Below are 16,914 nucleotides of genomic sequence, written 5' to 3' on the forward strand. Positions count from 1 at the left end.
TGTATTATTTTCATATCCATTCTTTCCACCATGACTTGTGCATTGTTCAAAGTAAAAATATTCAAGTAACACAAAGACATTGGGATCAAAATGAGTGTATCATTGACTTTTCATCTACCATGGAAATATTTATACACCCACCGGTAGAAAGAGTAGTGTACCAAATAGAGAGAGTAGTGTACTGAGTTTTCTTTTTACTTTTTTTTTTTTTTTTGGTATCAGGGATTGAACCCAGAGGCACTTAACCACTGAACCACATTCCCAGCTCTTATTTTTAATTTTTAAAACTTTTGAGACAGGGTCTTGCTAAGTAACTTAGGGATTTACTAAGTGGCCGAGGCTGGCCTTGAACTTGTGATCCTACTGCCTTAGCCTCCCAAGTCTCTGGGATCACAGGCATGTGCCACAATGCCTTGCTATTGTGCTGAATTTTAATGTATGCATCATCATTTTCCAGACATTTCCAGCAGTTTGTAATCTTGCTGCACACAGTCTTCTCCCTTTTCACAGATACCCCTCCTTTTTGCATTCTGGAGATTGAATTCAGGAGTTCTCTACCACTGAGCTATATCCCAAGCCCTTTTTAAATTTTTAATTTTGAGACAGGTCTTGCTACATTGCTGGGGCTAGCCTGTAACTTGTGATCCTCCTGCCTCAGCCTTCGAAGTTGCTGGGATTACAGGTATGTGCCACTGTGCCTGGCAGTCATACTCTTAGTGGGGATAAAGGACATAAGATAAAATAATGAAGTATGCTCTCGGCATTTCAGAAGTCAGTGATCAAGTGGGAGGTTGAGGGTTGGGAGTGTAGGGTCCGAGGATAGGGGCTGTCTCAGGGAGGCCAAGCCATGCTGTTGAAGCTACCACATACGAAGATTTCCCTTGATGCTTAAATATGTATTTATCCTCATGGAAGGAAGGCTCCCCCAAGCTGCATCTCAGAATGGCACGCAGCAGTGACTTTGATCAACTCAAACCTGACCTTCCAAAGAAAAAGAATTAAATTTTCTTGATTTTTTTCTTTGCTCCTCTCTAGGCACATGGGGAAGACCCCATGGGACCACAGAACATCACATGGGTGTCAGAGTTTATCCTTTTAGGGTTCTCACAAACCCGGGAGCTCCAGGAATTCCTGTTCCTGGTATTCCTATTTGTCTACATCACCACTGTCGTGGGAAACATTCTCATCATGGTTACAGTGACTTTCGACCCCCGGCTCCACATGCCTATGTATTTTCTGCTCCGAAATCTGGCCGTCATCGACCTCTGCTATTCCACAGTCACCTGCCCTAAGATGTTGGTGGACTTCTTTCATGAGACCAAGACCATCTCCTACCAGGGATGCATGGCCCAGATCTTTTTCTTCCACCTCTTGGGAGGTGGGACCGTCTTCTTTCTCTCCGTGATGGCCTACGACCGGTACATAGCCATCTCCCGACCCCTCCACTACGTCACCATCATGAACACTCGATTGTGTGTGGGGCTGGTGGTGGCCGCCTGGGCAGGGGGCTTTGTCCACTCCATTGTCCAGCTGGTTCTAATGCTCCCATTGCCTTACTGTGGCCCCAATGTCCTGGATAACTTCTACTGTGATGTTCCCCAGGTACTGAGACTCGCATGCACAGATACATCCCTCCTGGAGCTCCTCATGATCTCCAACAGTGGGATGCTGGTTCTCATCTGGTTCCTCCTCCTCCTCGTCTCTTACACTGTCATCCTGGTGATGCTAAGGTCCCACTCGGGGCAGGCAAGGAGGAAGGCAGCTTCTACCTGCACCACCCACATTATTGTGGTTTCCATGATCTTCATTCCCTGTATCTATATCTACTCCCGGCCCTTCACTCCCTTCCCCTTGGACAAGGCTGTGTCCATCAGCTACACCGTCATGACTCCCATGCTCAACCCCATGATCTATACCCTGAGGAACCAGGAGATGCAGGCAGCCATGAAGAGACTAGGCAAACGCCTAGTGATTTGCAGCAGGGAGTGAACTTTAAATAGGTTGACTTCCAAGACAGATCTTCACTCTGAACTTGTGCTATCTCATGTGAAAAGATGGCAGCGAGTCTTTATAAAGTACAACAAATCAGATTACACCACTATTTCTTAAAAACTTCCTCCTGGGTCACGTACTAGGTCAGGCACTTTCACACTTTATTCTTGTTTTTTTTCCCCCCACAAAATTGGTGGTGGATATATCATTATTAAAGAGTTTTACGAATGAGAAAATTCAGGGAGTGGTGACTTGTTCAAAGCTAAACAGAAAGTAAGGGGAAAAGGTTTGTTCCTCTGACTTTAAGTTTAGGGCCAGAAGATATGGATGGTATCTGAAACTCAGACTCTCCCAGGATCACAAAGGAAAACCTAGAGATGAATGTCTGATGAATGATCAACTGCTTTGTCTTAACTCCAGGACAATCATGTTCTTTTCTCCCCACCTCATTCCCACTGTGGTATTTAGGAAATAGTCCAACTCTTTCTTTCCCCATTTCTTTCTCTCCTCCTCCTCCTCCTCCTCCTCCTCCTCCTCCTCCTCCTCCTCCTCCTCCTCCTCCTCCTCCTCCTTCTTTGCCAGGGATTGAATCCAGGAATGCCTAACCACTGAGCCTTTTTTATTTTTTTCTTTGGAGACAAAGTCTCACTAAGTTGCTCAGTGCCTTGCTAAGTTGCTGAGAATAGCTCTGACCTTGTGATCCTCCTGTCTTAGCCTCCCAAGATGCTGAAATTACAGGTGTGTACTACCACACCTGGCAGTGCTCTGACTTTTTTTTTTTTTTAGTGCTCTGACTTTTAACATTGTCCAGGTGTTTCCTGTAATGGCACTTTCCCTTTGATTTTGTTCTTTCTCTGCTAAATACTTCCTGGACAATCTTCAAAATATGTTACTTACCTGCTATGGTGTTTCCCCAAATTTCATGACTTGGAAACTTAATATCCAAATTTATATGTTGATGGTATTTGGAAGAGGAGCTTTTTTGGTACTTAGAAGAGGTAAGACACCCCCATGGTGGCATTAATGGCTTTGTAAAATCAGGAAGAGTGACCTGAACTCTAATGCTACCACTTTTCTTCAGGTGATGCCCTCTGCCATGTCATCCCACAGCCAGAAAACCCTCATACAATACTGGCAACTTGATGTAAAACTTCCCGGCCTCCAGAGCTGTGAGGAATACATTTTTATTTTATAATTTACTCCATCTGTGGTGTTTTGTTATGGCAGCAGAAATGGGTTTAAGACAACCGGCCAATATTAAGAGGTGGGGACTTTGGAGGAGAATAGGCCTTCAGGGTTCTTCCCTTGTGAATGGGATTGCCCTTCATTTTTAACCGTTCGAGGACACAGCATTCCTTCCCTCCAGAGGCTGCAGCAAGAAGGCACCATTTTGGAAGCAAAGAGAAATCCTCTCCAGTCAACCAAACCTTCCAGGGATTTGATCTTGATCTTCTCACCCTTCAGAGCTGTGAGAAAATAAATTTCTGTTCTTAATAAATTATTGAGCCTCAGGTATTTGGGGTAGCAGTATAACAAACCAAGACATTATCCAACGTAATATTTCCTTCATTTGGATAGTGACAGTGTGGCTGAGAGAAGGATGGCATAATACGGTTGGGGAACAAAGGCCAAAGAGTACAGGACCATGGCTATTAAAGTTCAAACTTTGGGTTAATGATTTCAGTTCCAAGGCTGCACCCCATGCATGCTTTGCTTTGCCTTTCTCCTGAACTTCCCACTCTAGAATGAGATCTTATTGAGGACAGGGGGCATACTGTTTTAGTCAGCCTTGGGTTAACATGACCAAAATAGTCAACAAGAATAATTTAGAGGAGGGAAAGTATATTTCAGCTCATGGTTTCCAAGGCTCAGTCCACGGTTGGCAGACTCCATAACTCTGGGCCAGAGGTGAAACTGAATGTCACGGGAAAAGGGCACGGCAGAGGAAATCAGCTCAGAAGATGGCATCCAGGAAGGAGTGGGGGAGCACGCTGCTCACCAAGGACAAAATATCCACAAAAGCCTCCAGTGACCTACTTCTTCTAGCCATACCCTGATGGCCTGAAGTTACCACCCTGTTAATCCATATCAGTGGATTAATGCACAGGTTAGGTGAAGGCTCTCATCAACCTGTTGTTTCCCGTCTAAACTTCCTTGCATAGTCTCACACATGAGCTTTTGGGGGTCACCTCACATATAAACCATAGCATTCTGCCCAAGTCCCCCAATAACTCACACCCATCTCACAATGGAATAACAAATTAGTCCACTTATAAGAGTTTCCATAGTCTTACAGTCCCAGTATTACCAAAATTCCAAGGCCAAAATCTCATCTGAGACTCCAGGCAAACCCTTGGATATTTTCCCCTGTAAAGATCAAAAGCAAGTTGCATATACCCAATATACAATGGCACAGAGTAAGTATTTCCATTCCAAAAGGGATAAATAGTGGTATAGAAAGAATGGATAGGACCAAAAGAAGACCAGAATCCAACTGGGCAAACAAGTTCTGCAGCTTCACATCCATCATCTGGGGCACATGACAAAGTGATATTCTCTCCAAGGTTCTTGTGTGGCCCTGACCCCGTGGTCTTGTTGGTTGCAGCACACGTGGCCTCTATATTATCTTGTCTGTATTTGATTCCTGCAGTTTTCATCAGCAGATGTTCCATAGTACTGTCCTCTGTTAATCTCAGCAGTCTCCACTGCAGCTTCAGCTATCTTCTCACATCTTCATGTATCAGGGATTTCAACCTTGTTATACTTTGCCTGACTTCCCAGAACTTCCTTTGAAATCCTGGTGGAAATCCATGACCCCTTAACTCCAGCATCCTGCATTCTTGCAGAATTAGCACTATGTTGAAGCTAAAATTTGCCACGATCTTGAGCACTAATTGAGACTCCTGGGAACATGGCTGTAGCAGCCTCTGAGTGTCTGAATGACAAAGTACGTAAAACAATATCCTAGGTCTTCCCTGCCCTCATCCTTCACCTTGTGCAAGAAGGGTGCCCCCATGGTGTCTGTATTATTCAGGGTTCTCTAGAGGAACACAATCAACAGGAAGTATAATTATAAAAAGGGGACTTATTAAGTTGGCTTTCTCAACCAGAAGCTGGATAGTCCACAGTGGCCGTCTGTAGGCTAGAGAGCTGGAAGAACTAGTAAGTAGTAGCTGCACAGTCCAAGAGGCTGAATCCCCAGAACCAGAGAGATCAACGGTGCTACCCAAAGCTTCTGAGGAATCATTGACAGATTCTGCTTTGGAAGAGGGAAGAGATGAGAATTAAATATCCTCAGCAGCAATCAAGAACTGGTTCAAGAAGAATAGAGCTTGCATCTGCTGCTGCTTTCTTGTCTTTCCAATTTTTATTATATCCAAGCCATCATCCTATTAGACAGTGCTGACCACACTTAGAGAGGACCTCCATATCAGGAGTGCCAGTTATTTCTACACACACCCTCATTGACACACCCATAAGCCTCTTAATCCTTGGCATTTTTTAATCCAATAAAATTAACAATTCAAATTTACCATTAACAGTCATTTCTCAAAGGAATTTTTACTTCTACAAGCCTTGAACCTGGGTTGAGTGTGATCATGCCAATTCCTGAGATGCCCTCAAGCCATCTTTCCAATTGTTCTCTTCAAAGTACTTAGCACCTCTTTAGTGGCTATAATCTCTTTATTAACCACACCTTCCTTAGCCCCAGTTTTCCGTGTGCTTTTCTGACCAAACAGCAAGATTTTCAAATCTTTCTGCTTTTTTTTTCTGCTCCTAATTATGACAGCAACATCCATGTTACCACTTGAACATTGTTCTTCCATGAAATTTCCTCTACTAGGTTAGTCCATCACCTTTAAGTTTAGCATCACAGAAAAATCTCAGAACATGGGGAAAATGTGGACAATTCTTTGCCAGAACATGAATGTCCTCTAGTCCAATTTTCAACAGAGTCAACCTCTGAAGCTTCAAGTGTTCAGAGTTTATTGTCCACAGTCTTATCAGCATTCTGGTCTTCTGAGGCCCCACAAGAATTGTCCCTTAAGCTCCATTTACAATATTCTAAAGATCTTCCACCTTGTATCTCTGCTGCAGTCTGGCTGGGCACAATTCAGGAGCCACTTGTCAAAAGAAACTAACTTTATTTTTAGAACTACAAACGCCAAACAAAACAGCTCCTCAGGAAAAAACCCTCAGAGCCCAACTGCCACCACTGGCTTCCCACAAGCCTCTCACCCCCAACACAAGCCTCTCCACCTCCCCCAATCCTCCTGCTCTTGAGGCCAATTGGCTGGGTCGTGTGGGCAGAGCCAAAGAAGTCCCCCTATGAGCAGCTCCGTGGCCTGAAAGGGCAGGGAAACAGCCCAATGAGCATCACCGCCGAGGAGCCAATCAGCTAGATGTTGCTGGGGCCGCTGTGAGCCAATCATCAGCTGGCAGCTGGAAGTTTGCTGGCAGCTGGAAGTTTGCTGGCAGCTGGAAGTTTGCTGGGACCCCTTCAGCTATGGCTCTCAACATATCTCTAAGCTTTTCAAAAATTCCTCTCCTGTGAAAATCAGTTCCAAAGGCTTCTGAACTACATTGTCAAGTTAGTCTCAGCAACATCCTCATTTCTCATTACCAATTGCTGTTTTAGTCAGTTTTTGCATTTCTGTGACCAAAATATTCAACCAGAATAACTTAGAGAAGGGAAAGTTTATTTTGGCTCATGATTGCAGAGATTCAGTCCATGGTCAGCTGACTTCACAGCTCTGGGATCAAGATGAAGGAGAACATCATGATGGAAGGGCATGGTGGAGCAAAGCAGACCAGGACATGGTAACCGGGAAACAGAGGAGAGAGGGAGGGAGGGAAGGAGGGTGGGCGGGAGGGAGAGAGAGAGAGGGGAAGAGACAGAGAGAGAGAGAGAGAGAGAGAGAGAGAGAGAGAGAGAGAGAGCACTAAGGACGAAACAGAAATCCCAAAGGCACACCTCAGTGACCTACTTGCTCCAGCCATACCCTACCTGCCTATAGTTATCACCCAATTAATCCATATCAGTGTGTTAATCCACTGATTCGGTTATACCTTTCATAATCTGATCGTTTTGCCCCTGCAAATTCTTGTATCATCTCACACCTGAGTTTTGGGAGAACACTTCATATCTAAACCATAATATATACATTACTCATTTTAAATTTTCCAAGTATCTTGACCATTTCACTTTTTCCTCTCTACTGCTCTTTCTTCCCTTCTGTCAATTTCAAAATATATTTTTCACTTCTCTCTATTTCTGTGTATTTATTCTGTGTCCTGTGGGGTATGCATCCTTTCGTGAAGGTCTCTGTATAATATTGATCCATGGAATGAACCCCACTTGATTGTGGTGTACTGTCTTTTTGATGTTTTTGTATTTGATTTTCCAGAATTTTGAGAATTTTTTTCATCTATGTTCATTAGAGATATTGGTCTGAAGTTTTCTTTCTTTCTTTTTTCTCTTCTTTTCCTTTCTTTCTTTTTCTTTTTCTTTTTGGATGTGTCTTTGCCTGGTTTTGGAATCAGGGTGATATTGGCTTCCTAGAATGAGTTTGGAAGTGCTGCCTCTTTTTCTATTTCCTGAAATAAGTTGAAGAGTAATGCTATTAAATCTTCTTTAAAGGTCTTGTAGAATTCAGCTGTGTATCCGTCCAGTCCTGGTCTTTTCTTGGTTGGTAGACTACTTTGTGTACAACCAGAGATATAAAAAATTGTGCTCTATATGTGTAATATGAATTATAATGCATCCTGTTGTTATATATAACAAATTAAAATTTAAAAAGAACACAAACAAAACAAAAAAGAGATGAGGAATACAGATGAAATACAGGAACACAGGAGCTGGAAATGGCAAGGTAAGGGGCTGTCCCATAACTTCCAGAAAGAATACAGTTGTGTTGGCACCTTGCTTTTAGCCAGTGAGATCCACTGTTAGCTCTGAACTCCATCCCCTGAACCAAAAAATAATAAAGTTGTGTTGGTTTAAGCCAAAACAAACAAACAAATAAATATTGATCCAAAGTTAAGAAGATACTACTGAAGCTTTTTTTTGTTCCTATTTCCTTTCCAGCAATCATTTCATCCAAGAAATAAAAGTCTTAGGCTCTTCTTGGTTTCTCTCTAAGCCATAAATGAGTTTACTATCTTCCTTCACTTCTATTCCTTTTCCATTTCATACATTTCCCCATATTCATAGCCAAACTTTGGAAATGAGCACTGAGGGAAATGGAAGTGGATTTTGTGTCTTATTTGAGCTGTGTGATCCCTGGGAACAGGCTTTTCACCCTTTTATTTTATTTTATTTTATTTTATTTTTATTCTGAGAAAAAGTAAAAAAGAAGGTTCATTGTTTTTCTAGCAAAAGAGAAACACACAGGAGTCCTGTCCCAAATGCTGTGCTTCTCCCATCAGCAGGAACAGGGGGCTTTTAAAGAGGTGATGTGAAGGCTACATTCCACATGTTCTCTTGGAGTTGTAATTTGTTTGTTAATTTGGGAGATAGTCATTTCTGAGATCTTCTGGTACCATCCCCACCATCCTGTGGTGGGTGTGTGCTCAGAGACGGGTAACTCTGCCTAGGATGGGGAAGAAAGGTAATCCTGTTTCCCCTGAGATTAGGGAGGAGCATGGAGAGAGGAAGAAAAAGAAACACATCTATTTAAAAAATAAGTTGCAGTGGCAGAGTAGCAAGGGTCATATTCAAAGCATAAAGTGGACCACTGTGACATTTCCCCACTGTCAATTCCTATTTTCCATTTCTATGGAAAAATGGGTAATGACATCTCCAAACAGCTTCCTGCTGAAAGGGGGTGAAGCTGGGGGAAGTAAACCAGAGTCCTTCTTCTCTATCGGGTGGGGGTGTGGACAGTTGAGGGCATTCAGCATCAGAGCCGTCCAGAGGTCCACAGTGGCAGATGGCAGGTGAGTGGACAAGGCAGACATAGGGCGGGGATCGTGCAAATGCCCAAAATTGTTGCGACTTTCCTGAATTCAGTTTCCTTTTTCTCAAAGTGGACCATGATGGAGCAACCTCTACTGTTCAGGGACAGAAGGTGGGAGTGGGTTTTTCACTTTTTTGCACTAAAATATCTGATGATATTTTTCACCTCCTCCAAATGATCTGTTCTCAAGATAAAATATCTGCACTCCCTTGATTGTCCCATTGGTATTAGTTTCCTGACTCCACCATCCTGGTCAAGTCTTCGGTCATTCACTCTTGTTCAGCGACATCTCCCTCTTAAAATGTGATGCTTACCATATGATGCAGCTGAAATGGGTGTGTGCATTCTTTAGAAAACAATAGCTACAACCTTTGAAATATAGATAAATAAGATGTTTGGGCTGCAAATAACAGGACAATCAAATGACAGCAGATTTGATAATGAGAAAGTTATCATTTCATGCTAATACATGACTAGACAACAGGAAATTTCAAGTTGGTTATTTAGTAGCTCAAAAATGTTAGGGATTCTAGTGGGTTGTTCTACAATTCCTTACTTTTCCCCACATGATGGCAATATGCCTGCCAAAGCTCAGGAATCATATATTTATATTAACATTCATTCAGAGAGCTGAGGATACAACTCAGTGGTAAAATGGTTACCTAGCCTACACAAAGCCCTTGGTTCAATCCCAAGTTTCACAAAAATTCAAATTAAATTAAATTAATTTAATTTTAGAAGGAAAGCACTTATGTACCTTTTCCTGTTTATTGGGAAGGAAAACTTTCTTAGACCATGTCAGTAGAATTCTTACATGACTTAGTTGGCCAGCATCGTCATATGGTCATCCCAGTCTATAAAGGGGAATACAAAGGTGAATATCTGATTATTTTAGCCAGGATGAAAAAGAAATAAAGCATTGGGAATGGCAAACAATAGAGTCTGTCAGGTAGTTTTAAGCCTTTGGCAGCAGGAAGAGATACAACGGGCTGTAAGAGAAAATCTTGACAATGAGAAAATTCTGTCATGTAGAGGGGTCATAAAATCAAAAGCCTAGTGAAGCCAACAAATAACATGAATAAGATCAGTGGGCTCAGGGGCTTGGAAGTGCTTATGCAGGCAAAAGGAAACCCCACTCCTAGTTCTCTCCATCAACCCTAATGCAGAACTCCAATATCTGAGCCCTTACAGAAAAACCAGAAGATTCTATTTAGAGATTACTAAACAGTTCCAGGACATCTTTCCAAATTGGCACTCAGAGATCTTTTGGAAAAACAACAGACCTGATCAGCCTTTGTGAGACCTACAGGTTCTCAACCCTGATCATGCACGCAGTGCTTCCAGTCAGTATTTTCAGGTTTAATTTTAAATGTTAGCCAGAGACTGTCAGACGGATGAATAACAATATAAAAGATATAAGATAGACACTAACATAAACTTAAAAGAGAGACAGTAAAACAAAATTTAAAAGCCCAAGAAACTGAAAAAAATGAACTATAAGAAAACAAAAATAATATAAGTAAAAGAAGAAAACTTTAAAAAAAGATTTTAATTAAATTTCATTTAAAAGTAATTGTAGATTCACCTGAAATTGTAAGAAATAACAGAGCTCTCATGTTCCCTTGATCCAGTTTCCTCTGATGGTAACTACTATTAGCTGAATGTCTGTGCCCCACCAAATCCACAAGTTGAAACATTAATAGCCCACGTAATGGTATCCTGGTTGGTGATTAAGACATGAGGGTGGAGCCCTCATGAATGGGATTAGTGCCCTTATAAGAGAGACCCTGGAGAATTCCCTCTTCTTTCCACTACATGAGGACACAAGGAGAAGTCAGCTCTGTAAGCCAGAACCTTCATAAGATGCCTGATATGTCAGTGCCTTGATTTCAGATATCCCAGGCTCCAGAACCATGAGAGATAAACTTTTCTAGCAGTCCAAACAGGCGGAGACAGATATATCTTGCAAAACTATAGTATCATATCACAATCAGGTGATTAACATGAATATAATCAAGACAGAGAAAGGGACACTTTGAAAAAGCTTTAACAAAACAAGATTCACGAAATAAGATTGCATTTCATAAAGGTATAATCAGGGAATGAGAAAAAAATTCTTGGAAATTAAAAATCTGGTTTGTGCCATACTGTTCTTTTCCCAAGATATCCACATTGGCACCTTCCATTCAGCATGCTCTTCCTCACAATATGATGCTCTCATTCGTTTCATTTAGAGGTGGAATCTTCATTTCCTCACCCAGAAGAGAACTCTACTTAAGAAGTTACACCATTTTTACATCACATCGAGTTTATAATTCTAGTTAAATTGAGTTTTTAAAATCAATTCCTCATAATAAGAGCATCTATGGGTTTCCTGTACCAACTACTATATTAACGAGGGTAATAATTATCATGTGAAGAATGCAAGCACCTTATTGCTGGTGCAAATAGAATTGGATATGAGTGGTGAATTAACTGTGGTGGTCTGTTGGCAAAAAGAAGAAGGTGGTTTATGGGATATTAAGTTTCTGTTGTAGTGTACAAACAATTTCCTACCTATGACTGCCTAAGATCACTTCAGTTTAAAAGAAGAAGAAAGAGAAGAAAGGAAAATCAAATCATTTAGCTTGACAAAGCCACGGGAGAACTTTCCATCATGCGGATGAGCAAGTTAGAGGTTCTCAATGTCCAGTCCCTGGAACAGATGCACCAGTGCTTACAGAAAACTCGTTACAAATGCCTTGGGTTAGTAAGATTCTTAGCCTTACCACTGACTTGCCAAATGAGAAAGTCTGGGCTGGGCACGCCAGTCTTTTAACAAACCTTTAGGTGATTCTTTCAAGAGTAAGAATCAATGATTTAAGAAATAGTTTCTTCTAAAACTACTAGAGAATCCATTTCTTTGGAAGATGGCCTCATCCTTCTGGATGTTTTCCTGCAAACTCCACATTCCCCAAATCTCTAAAATTTCCAGTGTTCTTGGTACTCTGGGTCCCTAAGGAAGACCTTTCAAAGAGTATATGTTTTGAGACGTATAGAAACTTTTTAACAACTCCCATTTCTCCCTTGGTCCCAGTGGTAATTAGCCCAGCTCTGATTCCTGAGCCCTGTCCAATAGTTTTTCCCAAGGTTATTACCACTTCCTCTAGGGCCCCATGGTTGAGCGTACACATGAGGAATGGACAGGGCTGGGAAGCTGCAGCTACAGCAAAGATCTCCAAGAAGATGTAAGACCACAAAGGTCCCATTCTGGGCTGAAGGAAGGTGCGAGGACAGAGTTTGCTCACCTGCAACATCTGCTGGAGGCCGGGAGTAAGAAACAAGTGATATAGACTTGATGTGAGTGAGTCTAATGTGTCAGGAGAGAGCCAGGAAGTACAACAGGTAGAATATGCTGTTAAAAACAGATGCTCCAGCTTACCACAAAAACAACCCAACGTAGAATTGGCCCTGTGATTTTAAGGGAAGATGCAAAGAGCAATGGACAAAAAGAAATGAAGAAAATCAACTATGAAATTCTCCACCTAGCCATAATTTTTTTGTCACATAATTAAATGCTAACACATTACGTTGGTAATTTTTTAAAGAAATTACTAAGTGAGAGTTGTTGAACCTACTATGTTATTGAATTTCTAATGTAATTCAGACAGACAACAGGAAAAAATGGTAAGTGCTAAAATGGAGGTACTTGAAAAATATTATTGGAATTCAGAGAAAGGAATAGTTAATTCTGTATGGGGGAAGGAGTCAAAGAGAAGAAGGGGATATCTGAGGGCTTTTAGGTTGAAAAGACAGCAAAAGGTATTTAAAGGAACAGGAATTATTACCAAAGATATGGTAATAACTAAATAGATGGCATATGTAGAAAATATGAATTCCTTAAGCACTAATTGGTGACAAGGAATACTGATTCGAAAGGTATATGGAGGGAATATTTTATTACTTCCTATGGAATTCTGAGAGGGAGTTGCACGCACATGTTAATGTATGTTTTTCTCCCCTGGTTCTATCCGTAAAGCATTTGAGGTAACTCAAAGAGTTTGAGTTTTAAGCTGTGAGCACAAAATAATCATTAAAGATTATAACAAGAAAGGAGCATGGTCCAACCTGCACTGAAACATCTCCTGGGCAGCTGTGTAAAAGGAGAACTGGAATGGAAGGGAGCATATGGAAGTGAAGGATGAGAAGAGAATTACCTCCAGGAGAAACTAGATTGTGATGGTCCAGGGGAGAGAGGGTGGGGGAGACTGAGACAGGACACGGGGTGGGAGACCACTTACTCCATACTCTGTCAATGTCTCTTCCCCTCCATATGCTTCTCCAAATGGGCCCATTCTCTCCCCAGCGCCAGTATTTCCCCTTCCCCACCCTTTGCCTGTCCTATATCACTCCATTTCCACCCCTGTAATTTCCTTTACTGCCTCTATTCCCATTTCTCTTCATTCAACTTCTTCCTTTTTGTTCTACCCTTAGATTCAGTAAATCTTCTAAAGTTGCTGTCCTTTCAGAAGAACTCAGTCACCTTCAGGCAATATCCATCATCTGTTTCTTAATGCAGTGAATTCTCTCCCCCATCTCTCTCTTTGCCTCCACAATGTCCTGTGGAACCTTACAAAGTAAGCCATACCTATGTTGGGGACTGGGAAGAAACTGGGTAACCCAGGAATCCAGCTGGGTTCAGAGGTTCCTCCACAAGGACTTGGATGTCCTATAATTATTCATCATATTCTCATTGAGTACTGACCAAGACAAGAATGGACACATAAGGGTACAAATAAATTGTGAAATTAAGACCCCAGTCTCTAGGACCTTATGATTGAACTGTGGAGGAAAAGCAGGCGTGTGAAAGCTCTAAATATTTTTGTAAAATGTTTATTTTTTAGTTATAGGTGGACACAATATCTTTACTTTATTTTGATGTGGTGCTGAGGATCAAACCCAGTGCCTCACACATGCTAGGTGAGTGCTCTACCTCTTAAGCCACAATCCCAGCCCCAGCTCTTAACATTTTCATGTGTTAAATGTTGTGTCCAAATCTTAGAGACTGGAAGGAGGGATGGCTTCAAACTAGGAGTCTTAGCAGAGGAGAGGAATTACTGCTTATTATGCCAGGCATCATTCTAGAGACTTTATATGTTAGCCCACAGAAAATTCTATAAAGAGAGCCTTTTTGTTCCCACCTTATAGATGTGCAAGCTCAGATCCTGACAGAACAGGTAAGATGCTCAGTCTGATCTCAAGGAAATGAGGAAGACCTGAACCGGACTCCAGATCTGCCTCACTCCAAGTGTTTTCCTATGACTATTTCCATCTTTGATAGGCAAGTTATGCATAATTCTGGATGACTCTAGGATATCTCAGGAATCTGTATTCCAGCACCCACGTGGGAACCCTTCAGGGACAGAGCAGCACCAGGTATCATGGTCTGCATATGAGAATGCCCATCAGATGGACCCCAACGACTCCGTCTGAGTCCCCTGAGCCTTCACAGGGCAAGTGGTGACTTGGAACATCTATGTCTGAGTTTCGTTTTCTTTAGCTGTATGGAGAAGACGCCATGGGACCACAGAACCTCACCTGGGTGTCAGATTTTGTCTTCCTGGGGCTCTCACAGACTCAGGAGCTGCAGCCTCTCCTGTTTCTGCTGTTCCTATTTGTGTACGTCACTACCGTCGTGGGAAACCTCCTCATTGTTGTCACAGTGACCTCAGACTCCAAGCTCCACACACCCATGTACTTCCTGCTCCGAAATCTGGCTGTCATAGACCTCTGCTTCTCCTCCGTCACTGCCCCCAAAATGCTGGTGGACTTCCTGTCTGAGAAGAAGACCATCTCCTTCCAGGGGTGCATGGCTCAGATCTTCTTCTTCCACTTTCTGGGAGGTGCCATGGTCTTCTTCCTCTCAGTGATGGCCTATGACCGTCTGGTGGCCATCTCCCGGCCTCTCCACTATGTCACCATCATGAACGCTCAGCTCTGCGTGGGACTGGTGGGGGCAGCCTGGATAGGAGGCTTCCTCCATTCCATTATCCAGTTGTCCTTGATGCTCCCCCTGCCCTTCTGTGGCCCCAACATCCTGGACAACTTCTACTGTGATGTTCCCCAGGTCTTGAGACTGGCCTGCACCGACACTTCCCTCTTGGAATTCCTCATGATCTCCAACAGTGGGATGCTGGATGTCATCTGGTTCTTCATCCTTCTGACCTCCTACTTGGTCATCCTGGTGATGCTGAGGTCCCACCCAGGGCAGGCGAGAAGGAGGGCAGCTTCCACCTGCACCACCCACATCATCGTGGTGTCTATGATTTTCATTCCAAGCATTTACCTCTATGCCCGGCCCTTTACCCCCTTCCCCATGGACAAGGCTGTGTCCATCAGCCACACGGTCATGACTCCCATGCTCAACCCTGTGATCTACACCTTGAGGAACCAGGAGATGCAGGCAGCAGTGAAGAGATTAGGGATGCACTGGCTGGTTTGTAAAAAGGTGTGACTGTGGGTCAATCACTTCTCTTTGACCTGTTCCCTTTGTAAGATGGAGAGAGAGACACTATATCTGCTCAATTCATAGCCTGTGTTGGGAGAATCATCTTTTAGTGATGTGTGTGTGTGTGTATGTGTGTGTGTGTGTGTGTGTGTGTGTGTGTCTATGGACTTTGACACTGAACAACTTATTCAGTTTTTTAGGAAAAAAGGATGCTTTCTCTTTGTGGTTTGTGCTCTTGAAACAATGAGAAATGTTGGCGTGTCCCTGGAAAAGACACTTTCCTTTGGCCCTTTCCTGATTGAAGTTTCTTTTTATGATGGCAGCATTGCCCCCAGAACATTTTCTAGTTTCTCTAAATTGCTTCTTTTCCTGGCATCTCCTTCTATTCTGAGTCCAGAGTATTGGCAAGACCAATTAAGAGACTTGTCATCTTAATCCTCCGGTTGGGAGATGTGTGACGTTTCACTTTTCAAACTGGTGACTCTGGATGAGCGACCTAACCTCTCTTAGTCTCCTCAAAGTGTATAAAACAAGACCAGTCCCAATAATGCCACAGATTTTCGATACAATTTAAAAGTTTAAAATGCATGAGAAAGTATTTTGTAAATCATACAAACTTTGTGAGAATTATTGTTATTCTTATCCTTGACATTTCTTCTTCTATCAGTTGAATTGTGTTTTCGAGGTGAGTGAGGCACAGAAAGGATGAGGGCTGAACTCCAGAGGGTCATGCAACACGCCCAATAGGGAGTAGATATTCAGGGCCATGTCTGTTAGAGTCGGATGCTTCCTGCCGCAGACTCAACACTTGTTACAAATACGAATCAGAAGATCTGTTCATTTGATCTCTCATCCTTTTATTTCCCTTCCCATTTGCAAATATACATTTCAGACCTGATGCAGCACTTATTTGATCCATAGTGTGTGTGTGTGTGTGTGTGTGTGTGTGTGTGTGTGTGTGTCTGTGTGTGTGTGTGTGTGTGTGTGTGTCTATAAATGGTAGTTTTTTGGCTCTAACTTCCTTGGTCTCTCTCTCTCTCTCTCCTCTCACTCCTCCTTTGTTCTCTGCCTCCCTCTCTACATCAGTTGCTGTTATTTCAGTTTCTTTACCTCCACCTGAGCCTGTTCTTTCTCCATTTCTCTGGTGTGCCTTGCTTCCTCCCTGCCTGGAGCTCTTGCCACACACCATCATATCTCTCCTCCACAACCAAAGTTAGGGGTTGAGATCAAGTTATCGGGCAGAGAAAGAAACAGATTATGGTTAGGTTGCTGAGTGTCACAGCCCAGACAACCTTAGCTAAACCGAAGGAGTTATTTTAGGGTGGAGAGTGGGGTCAGGTACTGTCGGGAATGACATAGCTGGTTCCCTTTTCTTCCTTTCTTCCTGCATCCCTCCTTGTTATTGCAGTTATCTTGCATGTGGCCCAAACAGGGGTCTCAGCCCCTAAACCTGACCCATCCATTTTGCTTACTGCC

General features: G+C 42.6%; 2 protein-coding genes across 2 annotated transcripts; both read left to right on the top strand.

Moving 5' to 3' along the window:
- The first annotated feature begins 205 nt into the window (after window positions 1-205).
- On the top strand, window positions 206-2,515 carry LOC101966402 (olfactory receptor 4D1). The gene has a single exon (XM_005321591.3). The coding sequence runs from the start codon at window positions 1,054-1,056 to the stop codon at window positions 1,987-1,989; it is 936 nt and encodes a 311-aa protein (XP_005321648.1). The 5' UTR covers window positions 206-1,053; the 3' UTR covers window positions 1,990-2,515.
- Window positions 2,516-14,508: 11,993 nt separating this feature from the next.
- Window positions 14,509-16,303, top strand: LOC101966105 (olfactory receptor 4D2). The gene has a single exon (XM_005321590.3). It carries the CDS (start codon window positions 14,509-14,511, stop codon window positions 15,442-15,444), a length of 936 nt encoding a protein of 311 aa, XP_005321647.3. The 3' UTR covers window positions 15,445-16,303.
- Window positions 16,304-16,914: the final 611 nt, after the last annotated feature.

The sequence above is a fragment of the Ictidomys tridecemlineatus genome, chromosome 3, assembly GCF_052094955.1.
Source record: "Ictidomys tridecemlineatus isolate mIctTri1 chromosome 3, mIctTri1.hap1, whole genome shotgun sequence".
Classification (NCBI taxonomy): domain Eukaryota; kingdom Metazoa; phylum Chordata; class Mammalia; order Rodentia; family Sciuridae; genus Ictidomys; species Ictidomys tridecemlineatus.

Excerpts from the sequence above, each read along its gene's own strand:
- LOC101966402 (XM_005321591.3), top strand. The coding sequence starts at position 1,054 with ATGGGACCACAGAACATCACATGGGTGTCAGAGTTTATCCTTTTAGGG.
- LOC101966105 (XM_005321590.3), top strand. The coding sequence starts at position 14,509 with ATGGGACCACAGAACCTCACCTGGGTGTCAGATTTTGTCTTCCTGGGG.